The sequence below is a fragment of the Microcaecilia unicolor genome, unplaced genomic scaffold (genome assembly GCF_901765095.1).
Source record: "Microcaecilia unicolor unplaced genomic scaffold, aMicUni1.1, whole genome shotgun sequence".
In the NCBI taxonomy this organism is placed as follows: domain Eukaryota; kingdom Metazoa; phylum Chordata; class Amphibia; order Gymnophiona; family Siphonopidae; genus Microcaecilia; species Microcaecilia unicolor.
The window spans coordinates 49,813-63,612 of NW_021963233.1; the positions used below are offsets into that span (position 1 = coordinate 49,813).

General features: G+C 40.3%; 1 protein-coding gene across 1 annotated transcript in view; it reads left to right on the forward strand.

Moving 5' to 3' along the window:
* Positions 1-13,800, forward strand: part of LOC115459093 (mucin-5AC-like) — a gene marked incomplete at its 5' end in the record, with an annotated part of 101,624 nt that overhangs the window by 49,552 nt on the left and 38,272 nt on the right. The window contains 8 exons of the mRNA XM_030188959.1: positions 1,016-1,048; positions 2,431-2,463; positions 3,623-3,652; positions 4,010-4,039; positions 5,773-5,802; positions 7,315-7,347; positions 11,055-11,084; positions 13,498-13,530. Of these exons, the coding sequence (XP_030044819.1) occupies positions 1,016-1,048; positions 2,431-2,463; positions 3,623-3,652; positions 4,010-4,039; positions 5,773-5,802; positions 7,315-7,347; positions 11,055-11,084; positions 13,498-13,530 (252 nt within the window). The remainder of the gene's footprint in view (positions 1-1,015; positions 1,049-2,430; positions 2,464-3,622; positions 3,653-4,009; positions 4,040-5,772; positions 5,803-7,314; positions 7,348-11,054; positions 11,085-13,497; positions 13,531-13,800) is intronic.

The following is a 13,800-nucleotide window of genomic DNA, read 5'->3' on the forward strand; positions in this document are numbered from 1 at the left end:
ACCCAAGTAAGTGGAGCTGTGCCCAAGTGGTTACATCATGGTTCTTGTAATGCAGAGGTGGCTGGTTCACATCCCACTGTTACTACTAAAAAAAAACCTGCGAGCAAAAACTGTTTTGATTTCCCTGTTTGGGGAGAAAGCCGGCCATTAAGAGAAGTGCACTTTTGGAGAGAAAGACGGCTATTAAGGGAAGTGCACGTCAGGGACGGCCATCAAGGGAAAATGAACGGCAGGGACTTTTTTCATTTGTATGAAGTCTTTCTTGAACATTTCTCAAAACAGTATCACAAAATACAGCAGCACTCCTGAACAAGTAAGTCATAACATAACTGGTCAGCAAGATCCTTTTTTTTTTTACGAGCTGGCCGACTGCCTTTCCCTCCTAGGAAGGAAATGTTTTAAAGTTTTTTTTTGGGTGGGAGGGGGTTGGTGACCACTGGAGGAGTATGGGGAGGTCATCCCCGATTCCTTCCGGTGGGCATCTGGTCAGTTTGAGACTTGGTCATGAAAATAAATAGACCAAGTAAAACCGGCCAAATGCTCGTCATCGCCGGTTTTCTTTTTTCCATTATCAGCTGAAGCCGGCCATCTCGTAAGCACGCCCACATCCCGCCTTCACTACCCTGACGACATGCCCCCTTGAAGTTTAGCCGCCTCCGCAACGGAATGCCGGCGAGTGTGTCCAAAAATCGGCTTTCGATTATACTGATTTGGCCGGCCATCTCCCGATTTGTGTGGAAGATGGCCGGCTATCACTTTCGAAAATAAGCTGGTTAGTAAACAAGGCTCCAAGTGATTTAAATATCCATTTAAAAATCACTCCATAAAGATTTTCTTGATAGAGAAATAACACCCAATAAAATTACTATTTTAATAAAATTCAGATAATTGGTACTGACCTTTCTTAAACATTAGATAATTCTTGATTTTTTGTTTGGGAAAAGTGTAATCTTTAAAAAAAAAAAAAACAATCTTTGGGAATAAGATATATCTAAAACATCTCTGGTTCTCTTAGCATCAACTACCCTTGTAGGATCTACAACAACAGGTAAAGTTAAAGCTCTTCTTTTTCTGCAATCTGTTCTTCAACTGAATCTAGCCAAAGCATTTAAATTATCAGACACCAGGATAATTCTTCATTTGTTGGTTTTGTAGCAGAAAGAAATAAATGCATGCTTCATGTGTACGTGTTTTTCTTGATAGCGATGTAACAACAAATAATGGTGTCATTTTACTAAGGTGTGCTGAAAAATGGCCTGCAGGAGCATAGGTGCGTGTTTTGTGTACGCACAGATCCATTTTTCAGCGCGCCTGCAAAAAATGCCTTTTTAAAATTTTTACCGAAAATGGACATGCAGCAAAATCAAAATTGGCGCGCGTCCATTTTGGGTCTGAGACCCTACCGCCAGCCATTGACCTAGCCGTAAAGTCCCAGCCTATATGTCGGATTTAATAGACTTACCACCAAGAAACGCCAAAAGATCATCCAGAACTTTCCTCAACCTCCACTTCCCTAATTGCAAAGGCTTGAAATACAAAACACTGCACGCGTCAACCTTTTCCTACATGAGCACGCAGTACTGGAATTCATTGCCACGCAACCTGAAAACGATTCAAGAGCAAAAAACCTTCCGCAAACTACTGAAGACCCACCTCTTTGAGGAAATTTACGGAAAGAACCATAACACATAAAACCGCACTCACTGTCCAACAATGCATCACTACAGCCACTCCGAATTCCCTTCCCCTACCTCACCTTCTCATCTCCCGCAAACTTACCTCACTCATACCTGTTTCCCTCGGGTTCCCTCCAGTGTATCGCCCCTCTTAGTTTCCCGTTCTTTCCTTCCAATGTCTCAATGATCTTTTCCATTATTATATTCCTTGTTAAAAAACTTGTCTCATAACACCTCATAATGTAATCCATAACTGAGCTGTAACAAAATGTACTTCCAGTCTTCATAACGTAATGTAAGCCACACTGAACCCGCAAAAAGGTGGGAAAATGTGGGGTACAAATGCAATAAATAAATAAATAAATAAATAAATCACATGGTAACTGGGCGGTAATGACCTACACACGTCAAATGCCACTTGGTGTGTGTCCAATACATTCATGCAAAAATAAAAATTATTTTTTGGACATGTAAATCAGACATGCGCCAAGAATAAAATTACCACAAGAGCCATGCGGTAGCCAGGCGGTAACTCCATTTTGGCGCGCGTTGGGCGCACATAGACACTTACGCAGCTTAGTTAAAGGGCCCCAATATTACTAACATTTAAGTTTTATTCAGAATGATTAGAACAGGTCCTTGCTAAGTATTACCTCATTCTTGATTTTCTTTTTTTGGAGAAAAGCCTAATCTTTATAAAGAGAATGGATTTTTTTGTAGTAAATTCTGATTTAATCATCTCTGGTTCTTTTAGGATCAAGTACCACTGTTGGATCTACAACAACAGGTAATGTTCATTCTCGCTGTTTTTTAATATTCTGCTCATTTTCCTCTGAATGTAGACTAAGGGGCCCTTTTACAAAAAGGGGGCAGATGTAGTGTTGGTTTCGCGTGCAGCAATTCAGCTCTACCGCCAGGCTCCTGGGAAGCTGAGCGGTAGTTCCAACTCCCGCCACAAGCCAATTCCTGTACAAGAAAATATTTTTAAAAATTTTCTAGCAACAGGGGCATACCTGGCGGTAATCGGGTACTTCCACGTGCTGCTCGTTTACTTTCAGAGCCCCTTACCTCCTCCTAAATAGAGGAAGTACGGGCTCCCCCAAGAAATGGCCACACAGCAAGTGTTTAATTTACTGCATAGCCACTTCCTTTTTTATTTTAAATAAGGAAGTGGCTATGCCACTGGCAGCAAAAGGGGGCCTCTGCGCAGAGCAAACCCGCATGCCCACCATTTGGTAAAAGTGGCCCTAAATGTTGAAATTAGGATGTACCAGATAGTTTGATTTCTAACCTTGACTGATTTTCATATTATAAAAAAAAGCTTCCTTCTTGTGTACATAAGAATTTAATATATCTTAAAGATTAACTAAATGAATGTTTTTCCTGATAGAATAGTAACAATCAATAAAATTATAAATATTTAAGTAAGATTTAAAATGATTAGAATGGATCCCTGCTAACATTACTTAGGGCTCCTTTTACAAAAGGGCAGTAGATCTACTGCCGGCTAAGTGCTCTTCAAATCGGCCCTACCACTGGGCTCGCCCAGCGGCAGTTCCAGGTCTTCTGAGTGCCATTTCCAGCATTAGAAAATACCGTTTTATTTTCTGGTGCCAGGGGGCATACCTAGTGGTAATTGAGCACCGCGTATGCAGTTCGATTACTACCGGGTTACCGCCAGAGTCCTCACCGTCTCCTGAATATTTAAATTCCCACTGCCATTTACTGGCCCTTTTAAAAAAAGGCCTTTTTACCAGCAGCAATGCCAGATGGCCTCGGTGTACAGCAATCCCACGCACCAACGCAACTGCAGGCCACATTTTATAACCGTTTGGTTAAAGGGCCCCTTAGTTTTTCATAGTTTGCTTTTGGAAAAGCTTAAACTTTGTAAATGGATTGAACCTATTAGTAGTAAATGGTAAATAAAACATATCTGGTTTTCCTAGGACCCAGTACCACTGGAGGATCTTCAACAGGTAATATTAAATAATTTTTTTTGAGAATCTGCTCGCTTTCCTTTGAATGTAAACCCAGTGTTGAAATTATGAGGCACCAGATAGCTTTTCATTTATTGATTTCAACACCTGATTGATTTTCTTAGAATAAAAATTGTTTGCTTCAGGTTTGCAGATGATTCTAGTATTTATGAAAAATTCACAGTATAGAAGAATAAAAACCTTTCATTTTACTAGTGTTTGAGTGAAATTTTGAATGTTTTGATCCTTGCTAAACATTACATAGTTCTTCATATTTGTTTATGAAAAGCTTTATGTTTGTAAAGAAAACTATCTTTCTAGAATAAATTCATATTAAAACATCTTTGATTCTTATAGGACCTTCTACCACTGCAGTATCTCCAACAGGTAATATTAAACACCCTGTTTCATTAAAATCTGTTGTCTTTTCTCTAAATGTAGCCCAGGTGATGAAATTATTTGAGACACCGGTTCTTTATTTAGGGCCCTGTTTACTAAGGTGCACTAGTTTTTTTAGCGCATGCTAAAAATTAGCACACACTAACCGTGTAGACACCCATAGGATTATTATGGGCATCTACATGGTTAGCACATGCTAATGCTTAGCATGCACTAAAAATGATAGTGCACTTATAGCACGGCTTAGTAAACATGGCCCTTACTGATTTCTAACCCTGATTGAGGGGTCCATTTACAAAGGTGATTAACATGAGTTAAATGCTAGAGATGCCCATAGAAATATATGGGTATCTCTAACATTTAGAGCCCTGTTTACTAAGCCGAGCTGTAGGCGTGCAGACTTTTTAGCGCGTGCTAAAAATTAGCTAATGCTAGAGACACCCATAGGAATATAAAGTTAGCACACCTACAGCGTGGTTTAGTAAACAGGGCCCAGAGTATGTTCTTATTTTTAAGTAAAAAGAATTATTTACCTGTGATTTTTATATCCATCGGGCCATCGTTAGTTAACTTTAAAACTTCAATAAAATTGAAGTTTAAAAAAAAATTCAAACAATGAATCTTTTCATGATAGACTATTTTCACCCAATAAAATGCTAATATTTGAGTTTTATTCAGAATGATTACAACAGATCCTTGCAAAACATTACCTAGTTCTTGTTTTTTTTTTTAATTAAATCATTCTGTATAACTTTTCTTGATAGAGAAGTAACAACAATAGCTACTAATATTTGAGTTTTATTCAGAATGATTACATCAGATTCTTGATAAAATTAACTTGTTCTTGGGGGGGGGGGGTTTGTTTGGGAAAAGCCTTGTGTTTGTGAAGGGAAAGCGTAATTTTTCTAAAAGAAAAGGAGCTTTTTTGTAAGAAATTCTAATTAAAACATTCTGGCTGTTTTAGGGGTCCATTTACTAAGCCATGCTAGAAAGTGGCCAGTGCTGCAAGTAGTGCAAGGGTTTGCCACGTGCTCTGGCCACTTTCTAACGTGCCTGAAAAATGGCCACGGTCAGGGTTTTTTTTAATGGACACCCACTAATTTTCCCATTAGCAAATTGTCTTTATAGCCTGGAGCCCTTACCACCACCTATTTAAGAGGGAAAAAGGGCTCCCATGCTTCTCCTGCACTAATTGGGTAGGCAGTGGGCTCAGGCCCATCCAACAGTAACACATGGTAATGAAAATGCTGCTGTCCACAATACTGGCACCTTCGCATGCTCAGTTTTCAGCGCATGCCTGCTGCAGACTACCAAGATGGAGACTGGAGAGAAGCATTTTCCCACCAGCTGAGATATTTTTTTAATGTGGTAGTGGGGGAGAGAACATTTTGTGCCCACCCACTTCTTGCCTAGGCCCACCCAAAATCTGCTGTCTGGCTACGCCCCTGTGGGTAGCACACGGTAACGTGTCCATGCGACCCGATTAGAGCAGGCATACCTACTCTTCACCCCCAGACATGCCTCCCGTGGCAAAAAAATATATATATTTTTTACCACGGGAGTAGCAAGCACTTCTACCCAAACTACCATGGGATACCTCAGTGCAGGCCTACCCCGTGTTAGGCCTAAGTTATGTGCATTGTTATTTTAGTGCGGATCTCTAGGGGGTGCTACATAGAATTTTGGGGAAAATGTAACTAAAACATCTCTGGCTTTTTTAGGATCAAGTACCACTTCAGGACCTACAACAGGTAATGTTAAATACCTTCTTTTTTAAAATCTGTTCTCTTTTTCATGAATGTAACCGGTGGCGAAATTATGAGGCCGCAGATAGATCTTCATTTACTGGTTTCTAACCCTGATTGATTTTCTTAGTAGAAAGAAGTGCTTGCTTGATGTTTACATGTGATTTTAATGTCTATTAAAAATAACTTTATCAAAACTTTTATTGATAGAGAAGTAAGTAAGGGGCCCTTTTACTGACGGGTTGCCTTGTGACAATGGGCTTGCCGTGTAGCAACCTGGAACTACTGCAGGCCCTACGTGGTTGGTGGCAGTAGTTCTGCCTCAAGCATGCACCATTTCTAGCGCCACAGAAAATAATTTCATAATTTCTAGAGTGGCACTAACCTGGCAGGAATCGCATCCTGGTTACCGCTGGGGTACCACAGGAGCCCTTACTGCCACCTCAGTAAGTGGTGGTAAGTACTTCCACCCCTCCCATGGCCATGGTAAGAATAATCTTACCATATGGCTACGTCTTTTTTAGGGGCTTTTTACCCGCTGCGGTAAAAAGGACCCTTGTGTGTGGCAAAAACGGCCCCCGCCACTATTGCAGGGCCCTTTTACTGCAGCTTGATAAATGGGCCCCTAATAATATTACTAGTAAAAGGACTAGTCTTTGAGTCTTATTCAGAATGATTAGAACAAATCCTTGCTAAACAGTACCTAACTCTTGGGAGAGATTGTTTTGTAAATGCTAATCTTTCTAAAGAGAAAGGATCTTTGTAGAATAAAATCGAACTAAAATATTTCTGGTTCTTTTAGGACTAAGTAGCAGTGCAGGATCTGTAACACATGGGCATTCTAAAATTTGCATGCATAGTTATAGAATATATATATATATATATATATATATATATATATATATATATATATATATATATATATATATATATATATATATATATATATATATCTTGACCTTATAATTAAAAAAACGCAATATAGTTTTTATGCAGTAAAAATCAGTAGTCTGTAACTCTAATATAAACCAAACTATACTCTGTGCTAAAAGAAAAGAGATGGCAGGTGCTTACATACAAAAGAAAAAAAGTAGAAAAAACAAGAGCCAAGCATAGTTTTTAACATCAAAATGAAATTATCAAATCGTTTATCATATATTTGTATTTGCTAAAATCGCCTTTATTATATTGCAAATCAACATGATGTACAACAAACTACATGAATTTTGGTTTTATAAATTGCACTGTTCTCACTTTTTATTTGTTGAACATGTTTTCCGCCCATCATTGTATCTAATTCTCTAAATGTTTCACTAGTCTTCTAGTTCTATAAAACTCAGCCCCCCCCCCCCCCCCCATTTACTAAGTCATGCACAAATGCCGACATGGCCCATTCACTTTGAATGGGCTGTGTTGGCATTGCCGCGCGGCTTACTAAACGGGGGGAGGGGGGGGGGGTAATCCTTTCAAAACATGTGTTCTGATTAAATTTATAATAATACTGTCTGATTTTCATAGGTTCAGAAACCACCACAGCAGTAACTACACCAGGTAATTTCAATTTATCTCTCAGGATCCTTTTTCCATTCTCATTCTTCCTCATAATTTTGATGATAGTGCTTAAAGGTTAAACTGAAATAGATTTTTTGAAATGTAAACCTTTTGATTTTCTCACAACAAACTACCTTGTATGGAGCTTCAGCCTCAGGTATTTTAATTTCCATTTCTGATCTGTTTTCAAATGCTGTCATATGACCGCAAATCAGGCAATCGTGTTCATTTCTCTAATGAGGGATACTTTCTCTTATTAAAATTCTATATGCTAAGACATCTGCTTTGTATAGATTCACCATCCAGTTCACAACTGGTACAGCGAGAAATTCTATATTGTGATTATTTACAATCTCAATGTACTGGACCAGCTCAAGTGGTTTTAGCAGCCAAACCCAACTTTTGCTTTGGTGCTCACATCTTGAAGCCAATCATCTAGAATGAACCACACAGATATTTGGTCTTCTGTGGCAACTAAAAGCATTCTGGGGCCCTTTTACTAAGGTGCGTAGGCACCTATGCACATATAACATGCGTCAAATTGGAACTACTGCCCGGCTACCGCGTGCTCCAGGCGGTAATTCCATTTTTGATGCACGTCCAAAACACACGGTAGAAATTTTCTACTGCGTGGCGCTTACCCAGCGGCAATTGGCAGTGTACATGTGCTGACAATTACCGCCCAGTTAACATGTGAGTCCTTACCGCTAAGTCAATGGGTGGTGGTAAGGTCTAGGCCAAAAACAGACGTGCGCTGGTTTTAATTTTGCTGCACGTCCATTTTCGGCCACAAAAAAGGCCTTTTTTACAGGTGAGCTGAAAATTGGACTTGCGCACATCCAAAACACGCGCCTACACCAATGCAGGCCATTTTTCGGTGTGCCTTAGTAAAAGGGCCCCTTTATTGCCTGAGGTTAGGGATGAGCTGATGCACTTTCTCCCACACCATGGCATCCAAAATAGGGGGGGTGGTCATTCTCAGAGTTCCAATCAAAGAACAAGGGACCCCTGTCACTCAGAGCATTGGTCTACTGGTTGTCCCAAGAACAAAGAAAGTAAAAACATTCCCAGGCTACACAGAGGTAAATTTTCCAAAGGTACTTGTATCATCAGCATATCACAAAATGCCCAAGCATTTTTCTATAATCCTTTTTTGCAAAAGTAACACATTGAGTATCAAATGTCAGGAAAATGTGGCATGGAAGGGCAGTTCTAGGGGGCACCAAATACAAGTATACTCTATACGTGTAGACACTAATACTCAGACTCTACACATGTAGCTTAAACGTTTGGCATGGACATGCCAAACTCCAACAAAACTAGATATAACCTGAAGCATCTGCACCAAACAAATAAGCTACAGATACAGGTGCTGAATAATGGTGTCTACACATGTAGGGCTAGATTCTATATATGGTGCCTAAAAAATCCACACAGAAATAAGTGTATTCTATAAAATTAAGGCATGATATATAGAATACGTGTTATCAATACTGCAGCACCTAAAGCTATGCGCTTTCATTTACGCCAATAAAAACATGGTGTAAATCCATGTGCGTATTTAGGCGTACTGAGGTGTATTCTGTAATTGCGCCTGTAACTGTTGGAACGCCCATAAACATGCCCGTAATCACACCCCTTTTCAGCTTCGCGTGTTTATTTTGAACTGTGCGCTTTGCAATTTATTCACAGTTCTTTATAAAATACGCTTACTGATTTCCACACATAAATTGTAATTATTGCCAATTAGCACTCGTTATTGCTTGTTAAATGCTGTTATAAATGCTAATTTATCTTGTTCCGCCAAATAAGTTACGTGCTTATCTCCACCTGAAGTTAGGCACCATATATAGAATCCATGGGATAAAGTATATGTGTAAATGCACATGTAGCTTATGTGGTTATTTTCAGTGGCACAAACTACACAGACAGTGTCACTTCAAACACACCTAAGCTACACACGTACTTTCATGTATATATTGACCTCATAATTTTAAAAAAGAAAACAATCCACAATACTGTTTATATGAAGCAAAATCATAGGAGTATAATTATGCAGCCTGTGACTCTAATATAATACGTTGAGTTGGTCTTTTACATATGTGTGGTAGTGTTTTTAGCGTGCACTAATGATGAGCGCATGCTAAACACTAGAGATGCTGATAGGAATATATGGGGAAGCCAAATTCAGTTAGAGATAGAGGTGTACAAGAGAGAAGCAGCAAGTCTACTACTACTACTACTACTTAACATTTCTAAAGCGCTACTAGGGTTACGCAGCGCTGTACAGTTAAACAAAGAAGGACAGTTTCTGCTCAAAGGAGCTTACAATCTAAAGGACAAAAGGATAAAAAGTGCAGTCAATCAAAATTGGGGCAGTCAAGCAACACAGTGCACTTTGGAGAGAACGTTAAGAGATACGTTCACGTTTTGAGTTATTTGGATTAAGCACTATACTATAGGCTATAGCACATCCTATATAATAATTCTCACCTCCAATGTTCTGAAGCTGCCTGGGACCATGGCTTCTGCCGGAGGTGGTCTGCATCATAGAGTAGATAACACTGACGTCACTGGCCTGGAAGCATTGAAGAGCGAGCAGGCTCAGCGAGTCTGCTGCTTTCCCTTCTCTTTGAGCTGTGACTCTGGTCCCGCCCTTGCGGAAACAGGAAATGAGGGCGGGACCAGTCACAGCTCAGAGCAAAGAGAAGGGACGGCAGCAGACTCGCTGAACCTGCTCGCTCTTCAATGCTGCCGCCGGGACCCTGGTAAGAGAGGGGGAGAGGGGGGTTGGCGATTTTGGAGGGGGGGGGGCGATGTGCACATTGGGGGATGGGGAGGGAGGGATGGGGACTGGAACTCAGAGGAAGGACTGGAACTTGGAGGGAGGACAGAGTGAAGGACAGTGACAGAGGGAGGGAGGAAGCCATGGAAATCGGAGGGGAGGAAGGGGGCCGTGGGACTTGGAGGGGACACAGGGAGAGAGCGAGGGAGAGAGCAAGGGGGGGGGGGGAGGAAAACCTTGCTAGCGCCCGTTTCCTTTCATACAGAAACGGGCCTTTTTTACTAGTAAAAAATAAGAGTGACCCGATGAAAGAAGTGCTAGACCACTTGGCATTGAAAATATATTCAGTGGCTTTTTTGCGGACAGCACTCTGTAATATAAGTAAGAAAAAAGAAAAAGAAAAAAATGACATACTTAAATGCTGGTAGCCTTATTTATATTTCAGCATATTCAGTCTTGGTTTTAGTAGTTTATGATAGGAATATATGGGCATCTCTAGCATTTAGCGCACACTTATTTTTAGTGCACCTTTGTAAAGGGCCCACTGAATATACTGCACACTTAACCACGAAGGTGTTATATATAAATATATATTCTGCAAAAGGAAAAGAGATACACGGTGGTCTCATACCAGGGACCCAAAACGATAAAAGCAAGAACTAAGAACAGTTTATAATACCAACATGAAACTATTAGAACTATTTGAATATTGGTGTTATATAACCTGCACTAAAGATTCTTACTTTTTCATTGTGAATGTATATTCTGCACAGTATAGTACACAAGAGTGTGGATTCCAGATGAACACATCTATTCTCTAAATATTTCACAGCTTTATTTGTCTATTACTGGACAAAACCTAATCCTTTCAAAACATATATTCTTAGTAAAATTATAATCTAATTGTCTCTGATTTTCATAGGAGCACCCACCACTGGAGTACCTACTTCAGGTAATATCAATTTATCCCTCAGGATCCTTTTTCTCTAATCTTTCTAACTAATAATCAGATGGTTATGCTTAGTTACATTTTGCTAAAAAGGTTAATTCTAAATAGAAGCTTTGAAATGTAAAACTTCTGATTCCCCAACGACAATCAACGCCTCAGGCATTTCCATTTCTGTTTCTGATCTTTTTTCAAATGCTCAGTTATATGACTTCAAATCAGGAGGTAATTTTCAATTATAATGAGGAGTACTGTTTGATTAAAATTATATATGTTTATTTTCTATAGATTCACCAAACATTTCAGGAACTACCACAATAGTAATTGTATATCTTAATCAGATTATTTGTAAATTCAACATACGGGTTCGGCTTAAGGGGTTGTGGCTCCTTGAGCCAAGCTTTGCTTTGGTGTCCCCATCTTAGGACAATTCTGGTATGAACCACGCATATATTTGGAACTTAGTGGCAACTGAAGGTAATCTACTGCCTGAGGAGAGGAATGAGCTGATGCAGCCCCTCCCTCACCAAAGCATCCAAAAGTGAAGAAGCTAATGAGAGTTCCAATCAGGGAGCAGAGGGATCAACAATAACGACTCTGGACAACATAATGACTCAACACAGTCTGTTTCGGCCCATCGGCCTGCCTCGGGTGTCTTCCTGTGTTGTACAGATGAGTACATAGATGTTGTTAGCTGTATATTTTTCTCAAGCAAAATTGCTATGGAGCTGCTCAAATCTCATAGAAACTGACAGAATCTAGTACCAGTTTCTATGAGATTTGAGCAGCTCCATAGCGATCTAGCTTGAGAAAGATACATAGCTAACACGTCTATCTACTCATTTATACAACACAGGAAGACTCCTGAGGCAGGGCAATGGGCTGAAACACGGCTGTGTCAAGTCGTTGTGTTGTCCATAGAGTTGTTATTGTTGATCAATAAACCTTCTAGACCACATACAGCATCATCATCTCTTTGATTCACCTTCGCTGTTCTCTGTCTGGATATAGGAAAACCACATATAACCTGAAGCATCCGGGCCTAACATATGAGCTATACATATAAATAATGGCACCCTTACATGGGTATTTTCAGCAACCCGAAGTGGCAAATTAGACGTGTATTTACGTGTATATATTGCCCTCATATAATAAAAATCAAACTGTACAATGATGTTTATGTGCAGCAGTGAATCATAGCAGTTTAATTAAGTTGTGTCTCTAATTTAAACTGCACTGTGGTTCTCACTTTTTCTTTCTGAACATATATTCTGCACAGCATTGTACATAAGAGTAGATTCCAGCTTATTTTCGAAAGAGAAGGGCACCCATCATTTGACACAAATCGTAAGATGGGCATCCTTCTCACAGGGTCGCCCAAATCAGCATAATGGAAAGCCGATTTTGGGCATCCTCAACTGCTTTCCATCGCGGGGATGACCAAAGTTCACGGGAGCGTATCGGAGGCGTAGCGAAGGCGGGACTGGGGTGTGCCTAACACAATGGAAAAAAGAAGGGCATCCCTGGCAAACACTTGGACGACTTTACCTGATCCTTTTTTTCTTACAACCAAGACACAAAAATGTGCCCTAAATGACCAGATGACCACCAGAGAGAATCGGGGATGACCTCCCCTTACTCCCCCAGTGGTCACTAACCCTCTCCCACCCTCAAAAAACATTTTTAAAAATAATTTTCCAGCCTCTATGCCAGCCTCAAATATCATACCCAGCTCCATGACAGCAGTATGCAGGTCCCTGGAGCAGTTTTAGTGGGTGCCGTGCACTTCAGGCAGGCGGACCCAGGCCTATCCCCCCCCCCCACCTGTTACACTTCAAAACCCACCACAGACCCACTGTACCCACATGTAGATGCCCCCCAATGGTAGTGGTGTACAGTTGAGGGGAGTGGGTTTTGGGGGGCTCAGCACACACGGTAAGGAAGCTATGCTCCTGGGAGCAATTTGTGAAGTCCACTGCAGTGCCCCCTAGGGTGCCCGGTTGGTGTCTTGGCATGTCAGGGGGACCAGTGCACTACGAATCCTGGCTCCTCCCACAACCAAAGGGCTTGCATTTGGTTGTTTCTGAGATGGGCGTCCTCGGTTTCCATTATTGCCGAAAATTGGGGACGACCATCTCTAAGGTCAACCTAAATTTTGTGATTTGGGCGTCCCTGACCATATTATCAAAACGAAAGATGGACACTCATCTTGTTTCGATAATACGGGTTTCCCCGCCCCTTCACCGGGACGTCCTGAGAGGATGTCCTCAGGAAAATTTTGGCAGCCCTTTTGATTATGCCCCTCCATGTGTTTCCTCTAGATGTTTTACTAAATTCTTCTATTACTGGAAAACACCTAATCCTTTCAAAACATGTGTTATGATTAAAATTGTAATCTAAATGTCTCTGATTTTCATAGGAACACAAACTACCACAGGAGTAACTCCAACAGGTAATTATCTCTCAAGATCCTTTTTCTTTCCTCTTTCTTCCTCATAATCCTGATGGTTATGTTTAGCTCTGATTAAAGAGATTAATTCCAGATAGAATTTTTTAAATATAAACTTTCTGATTTTCTCACAACAAACAACTCTGTATGGAGTTTCAGCATCAGGCATTTTCATTTCTGTTTCTGATTTGTTTTCAAATGCTCAGTTATCTGACTGCAAATCAAGATGTAATGTTGAATTATAGTAAGGATTTCATTTTAATTAATATTATA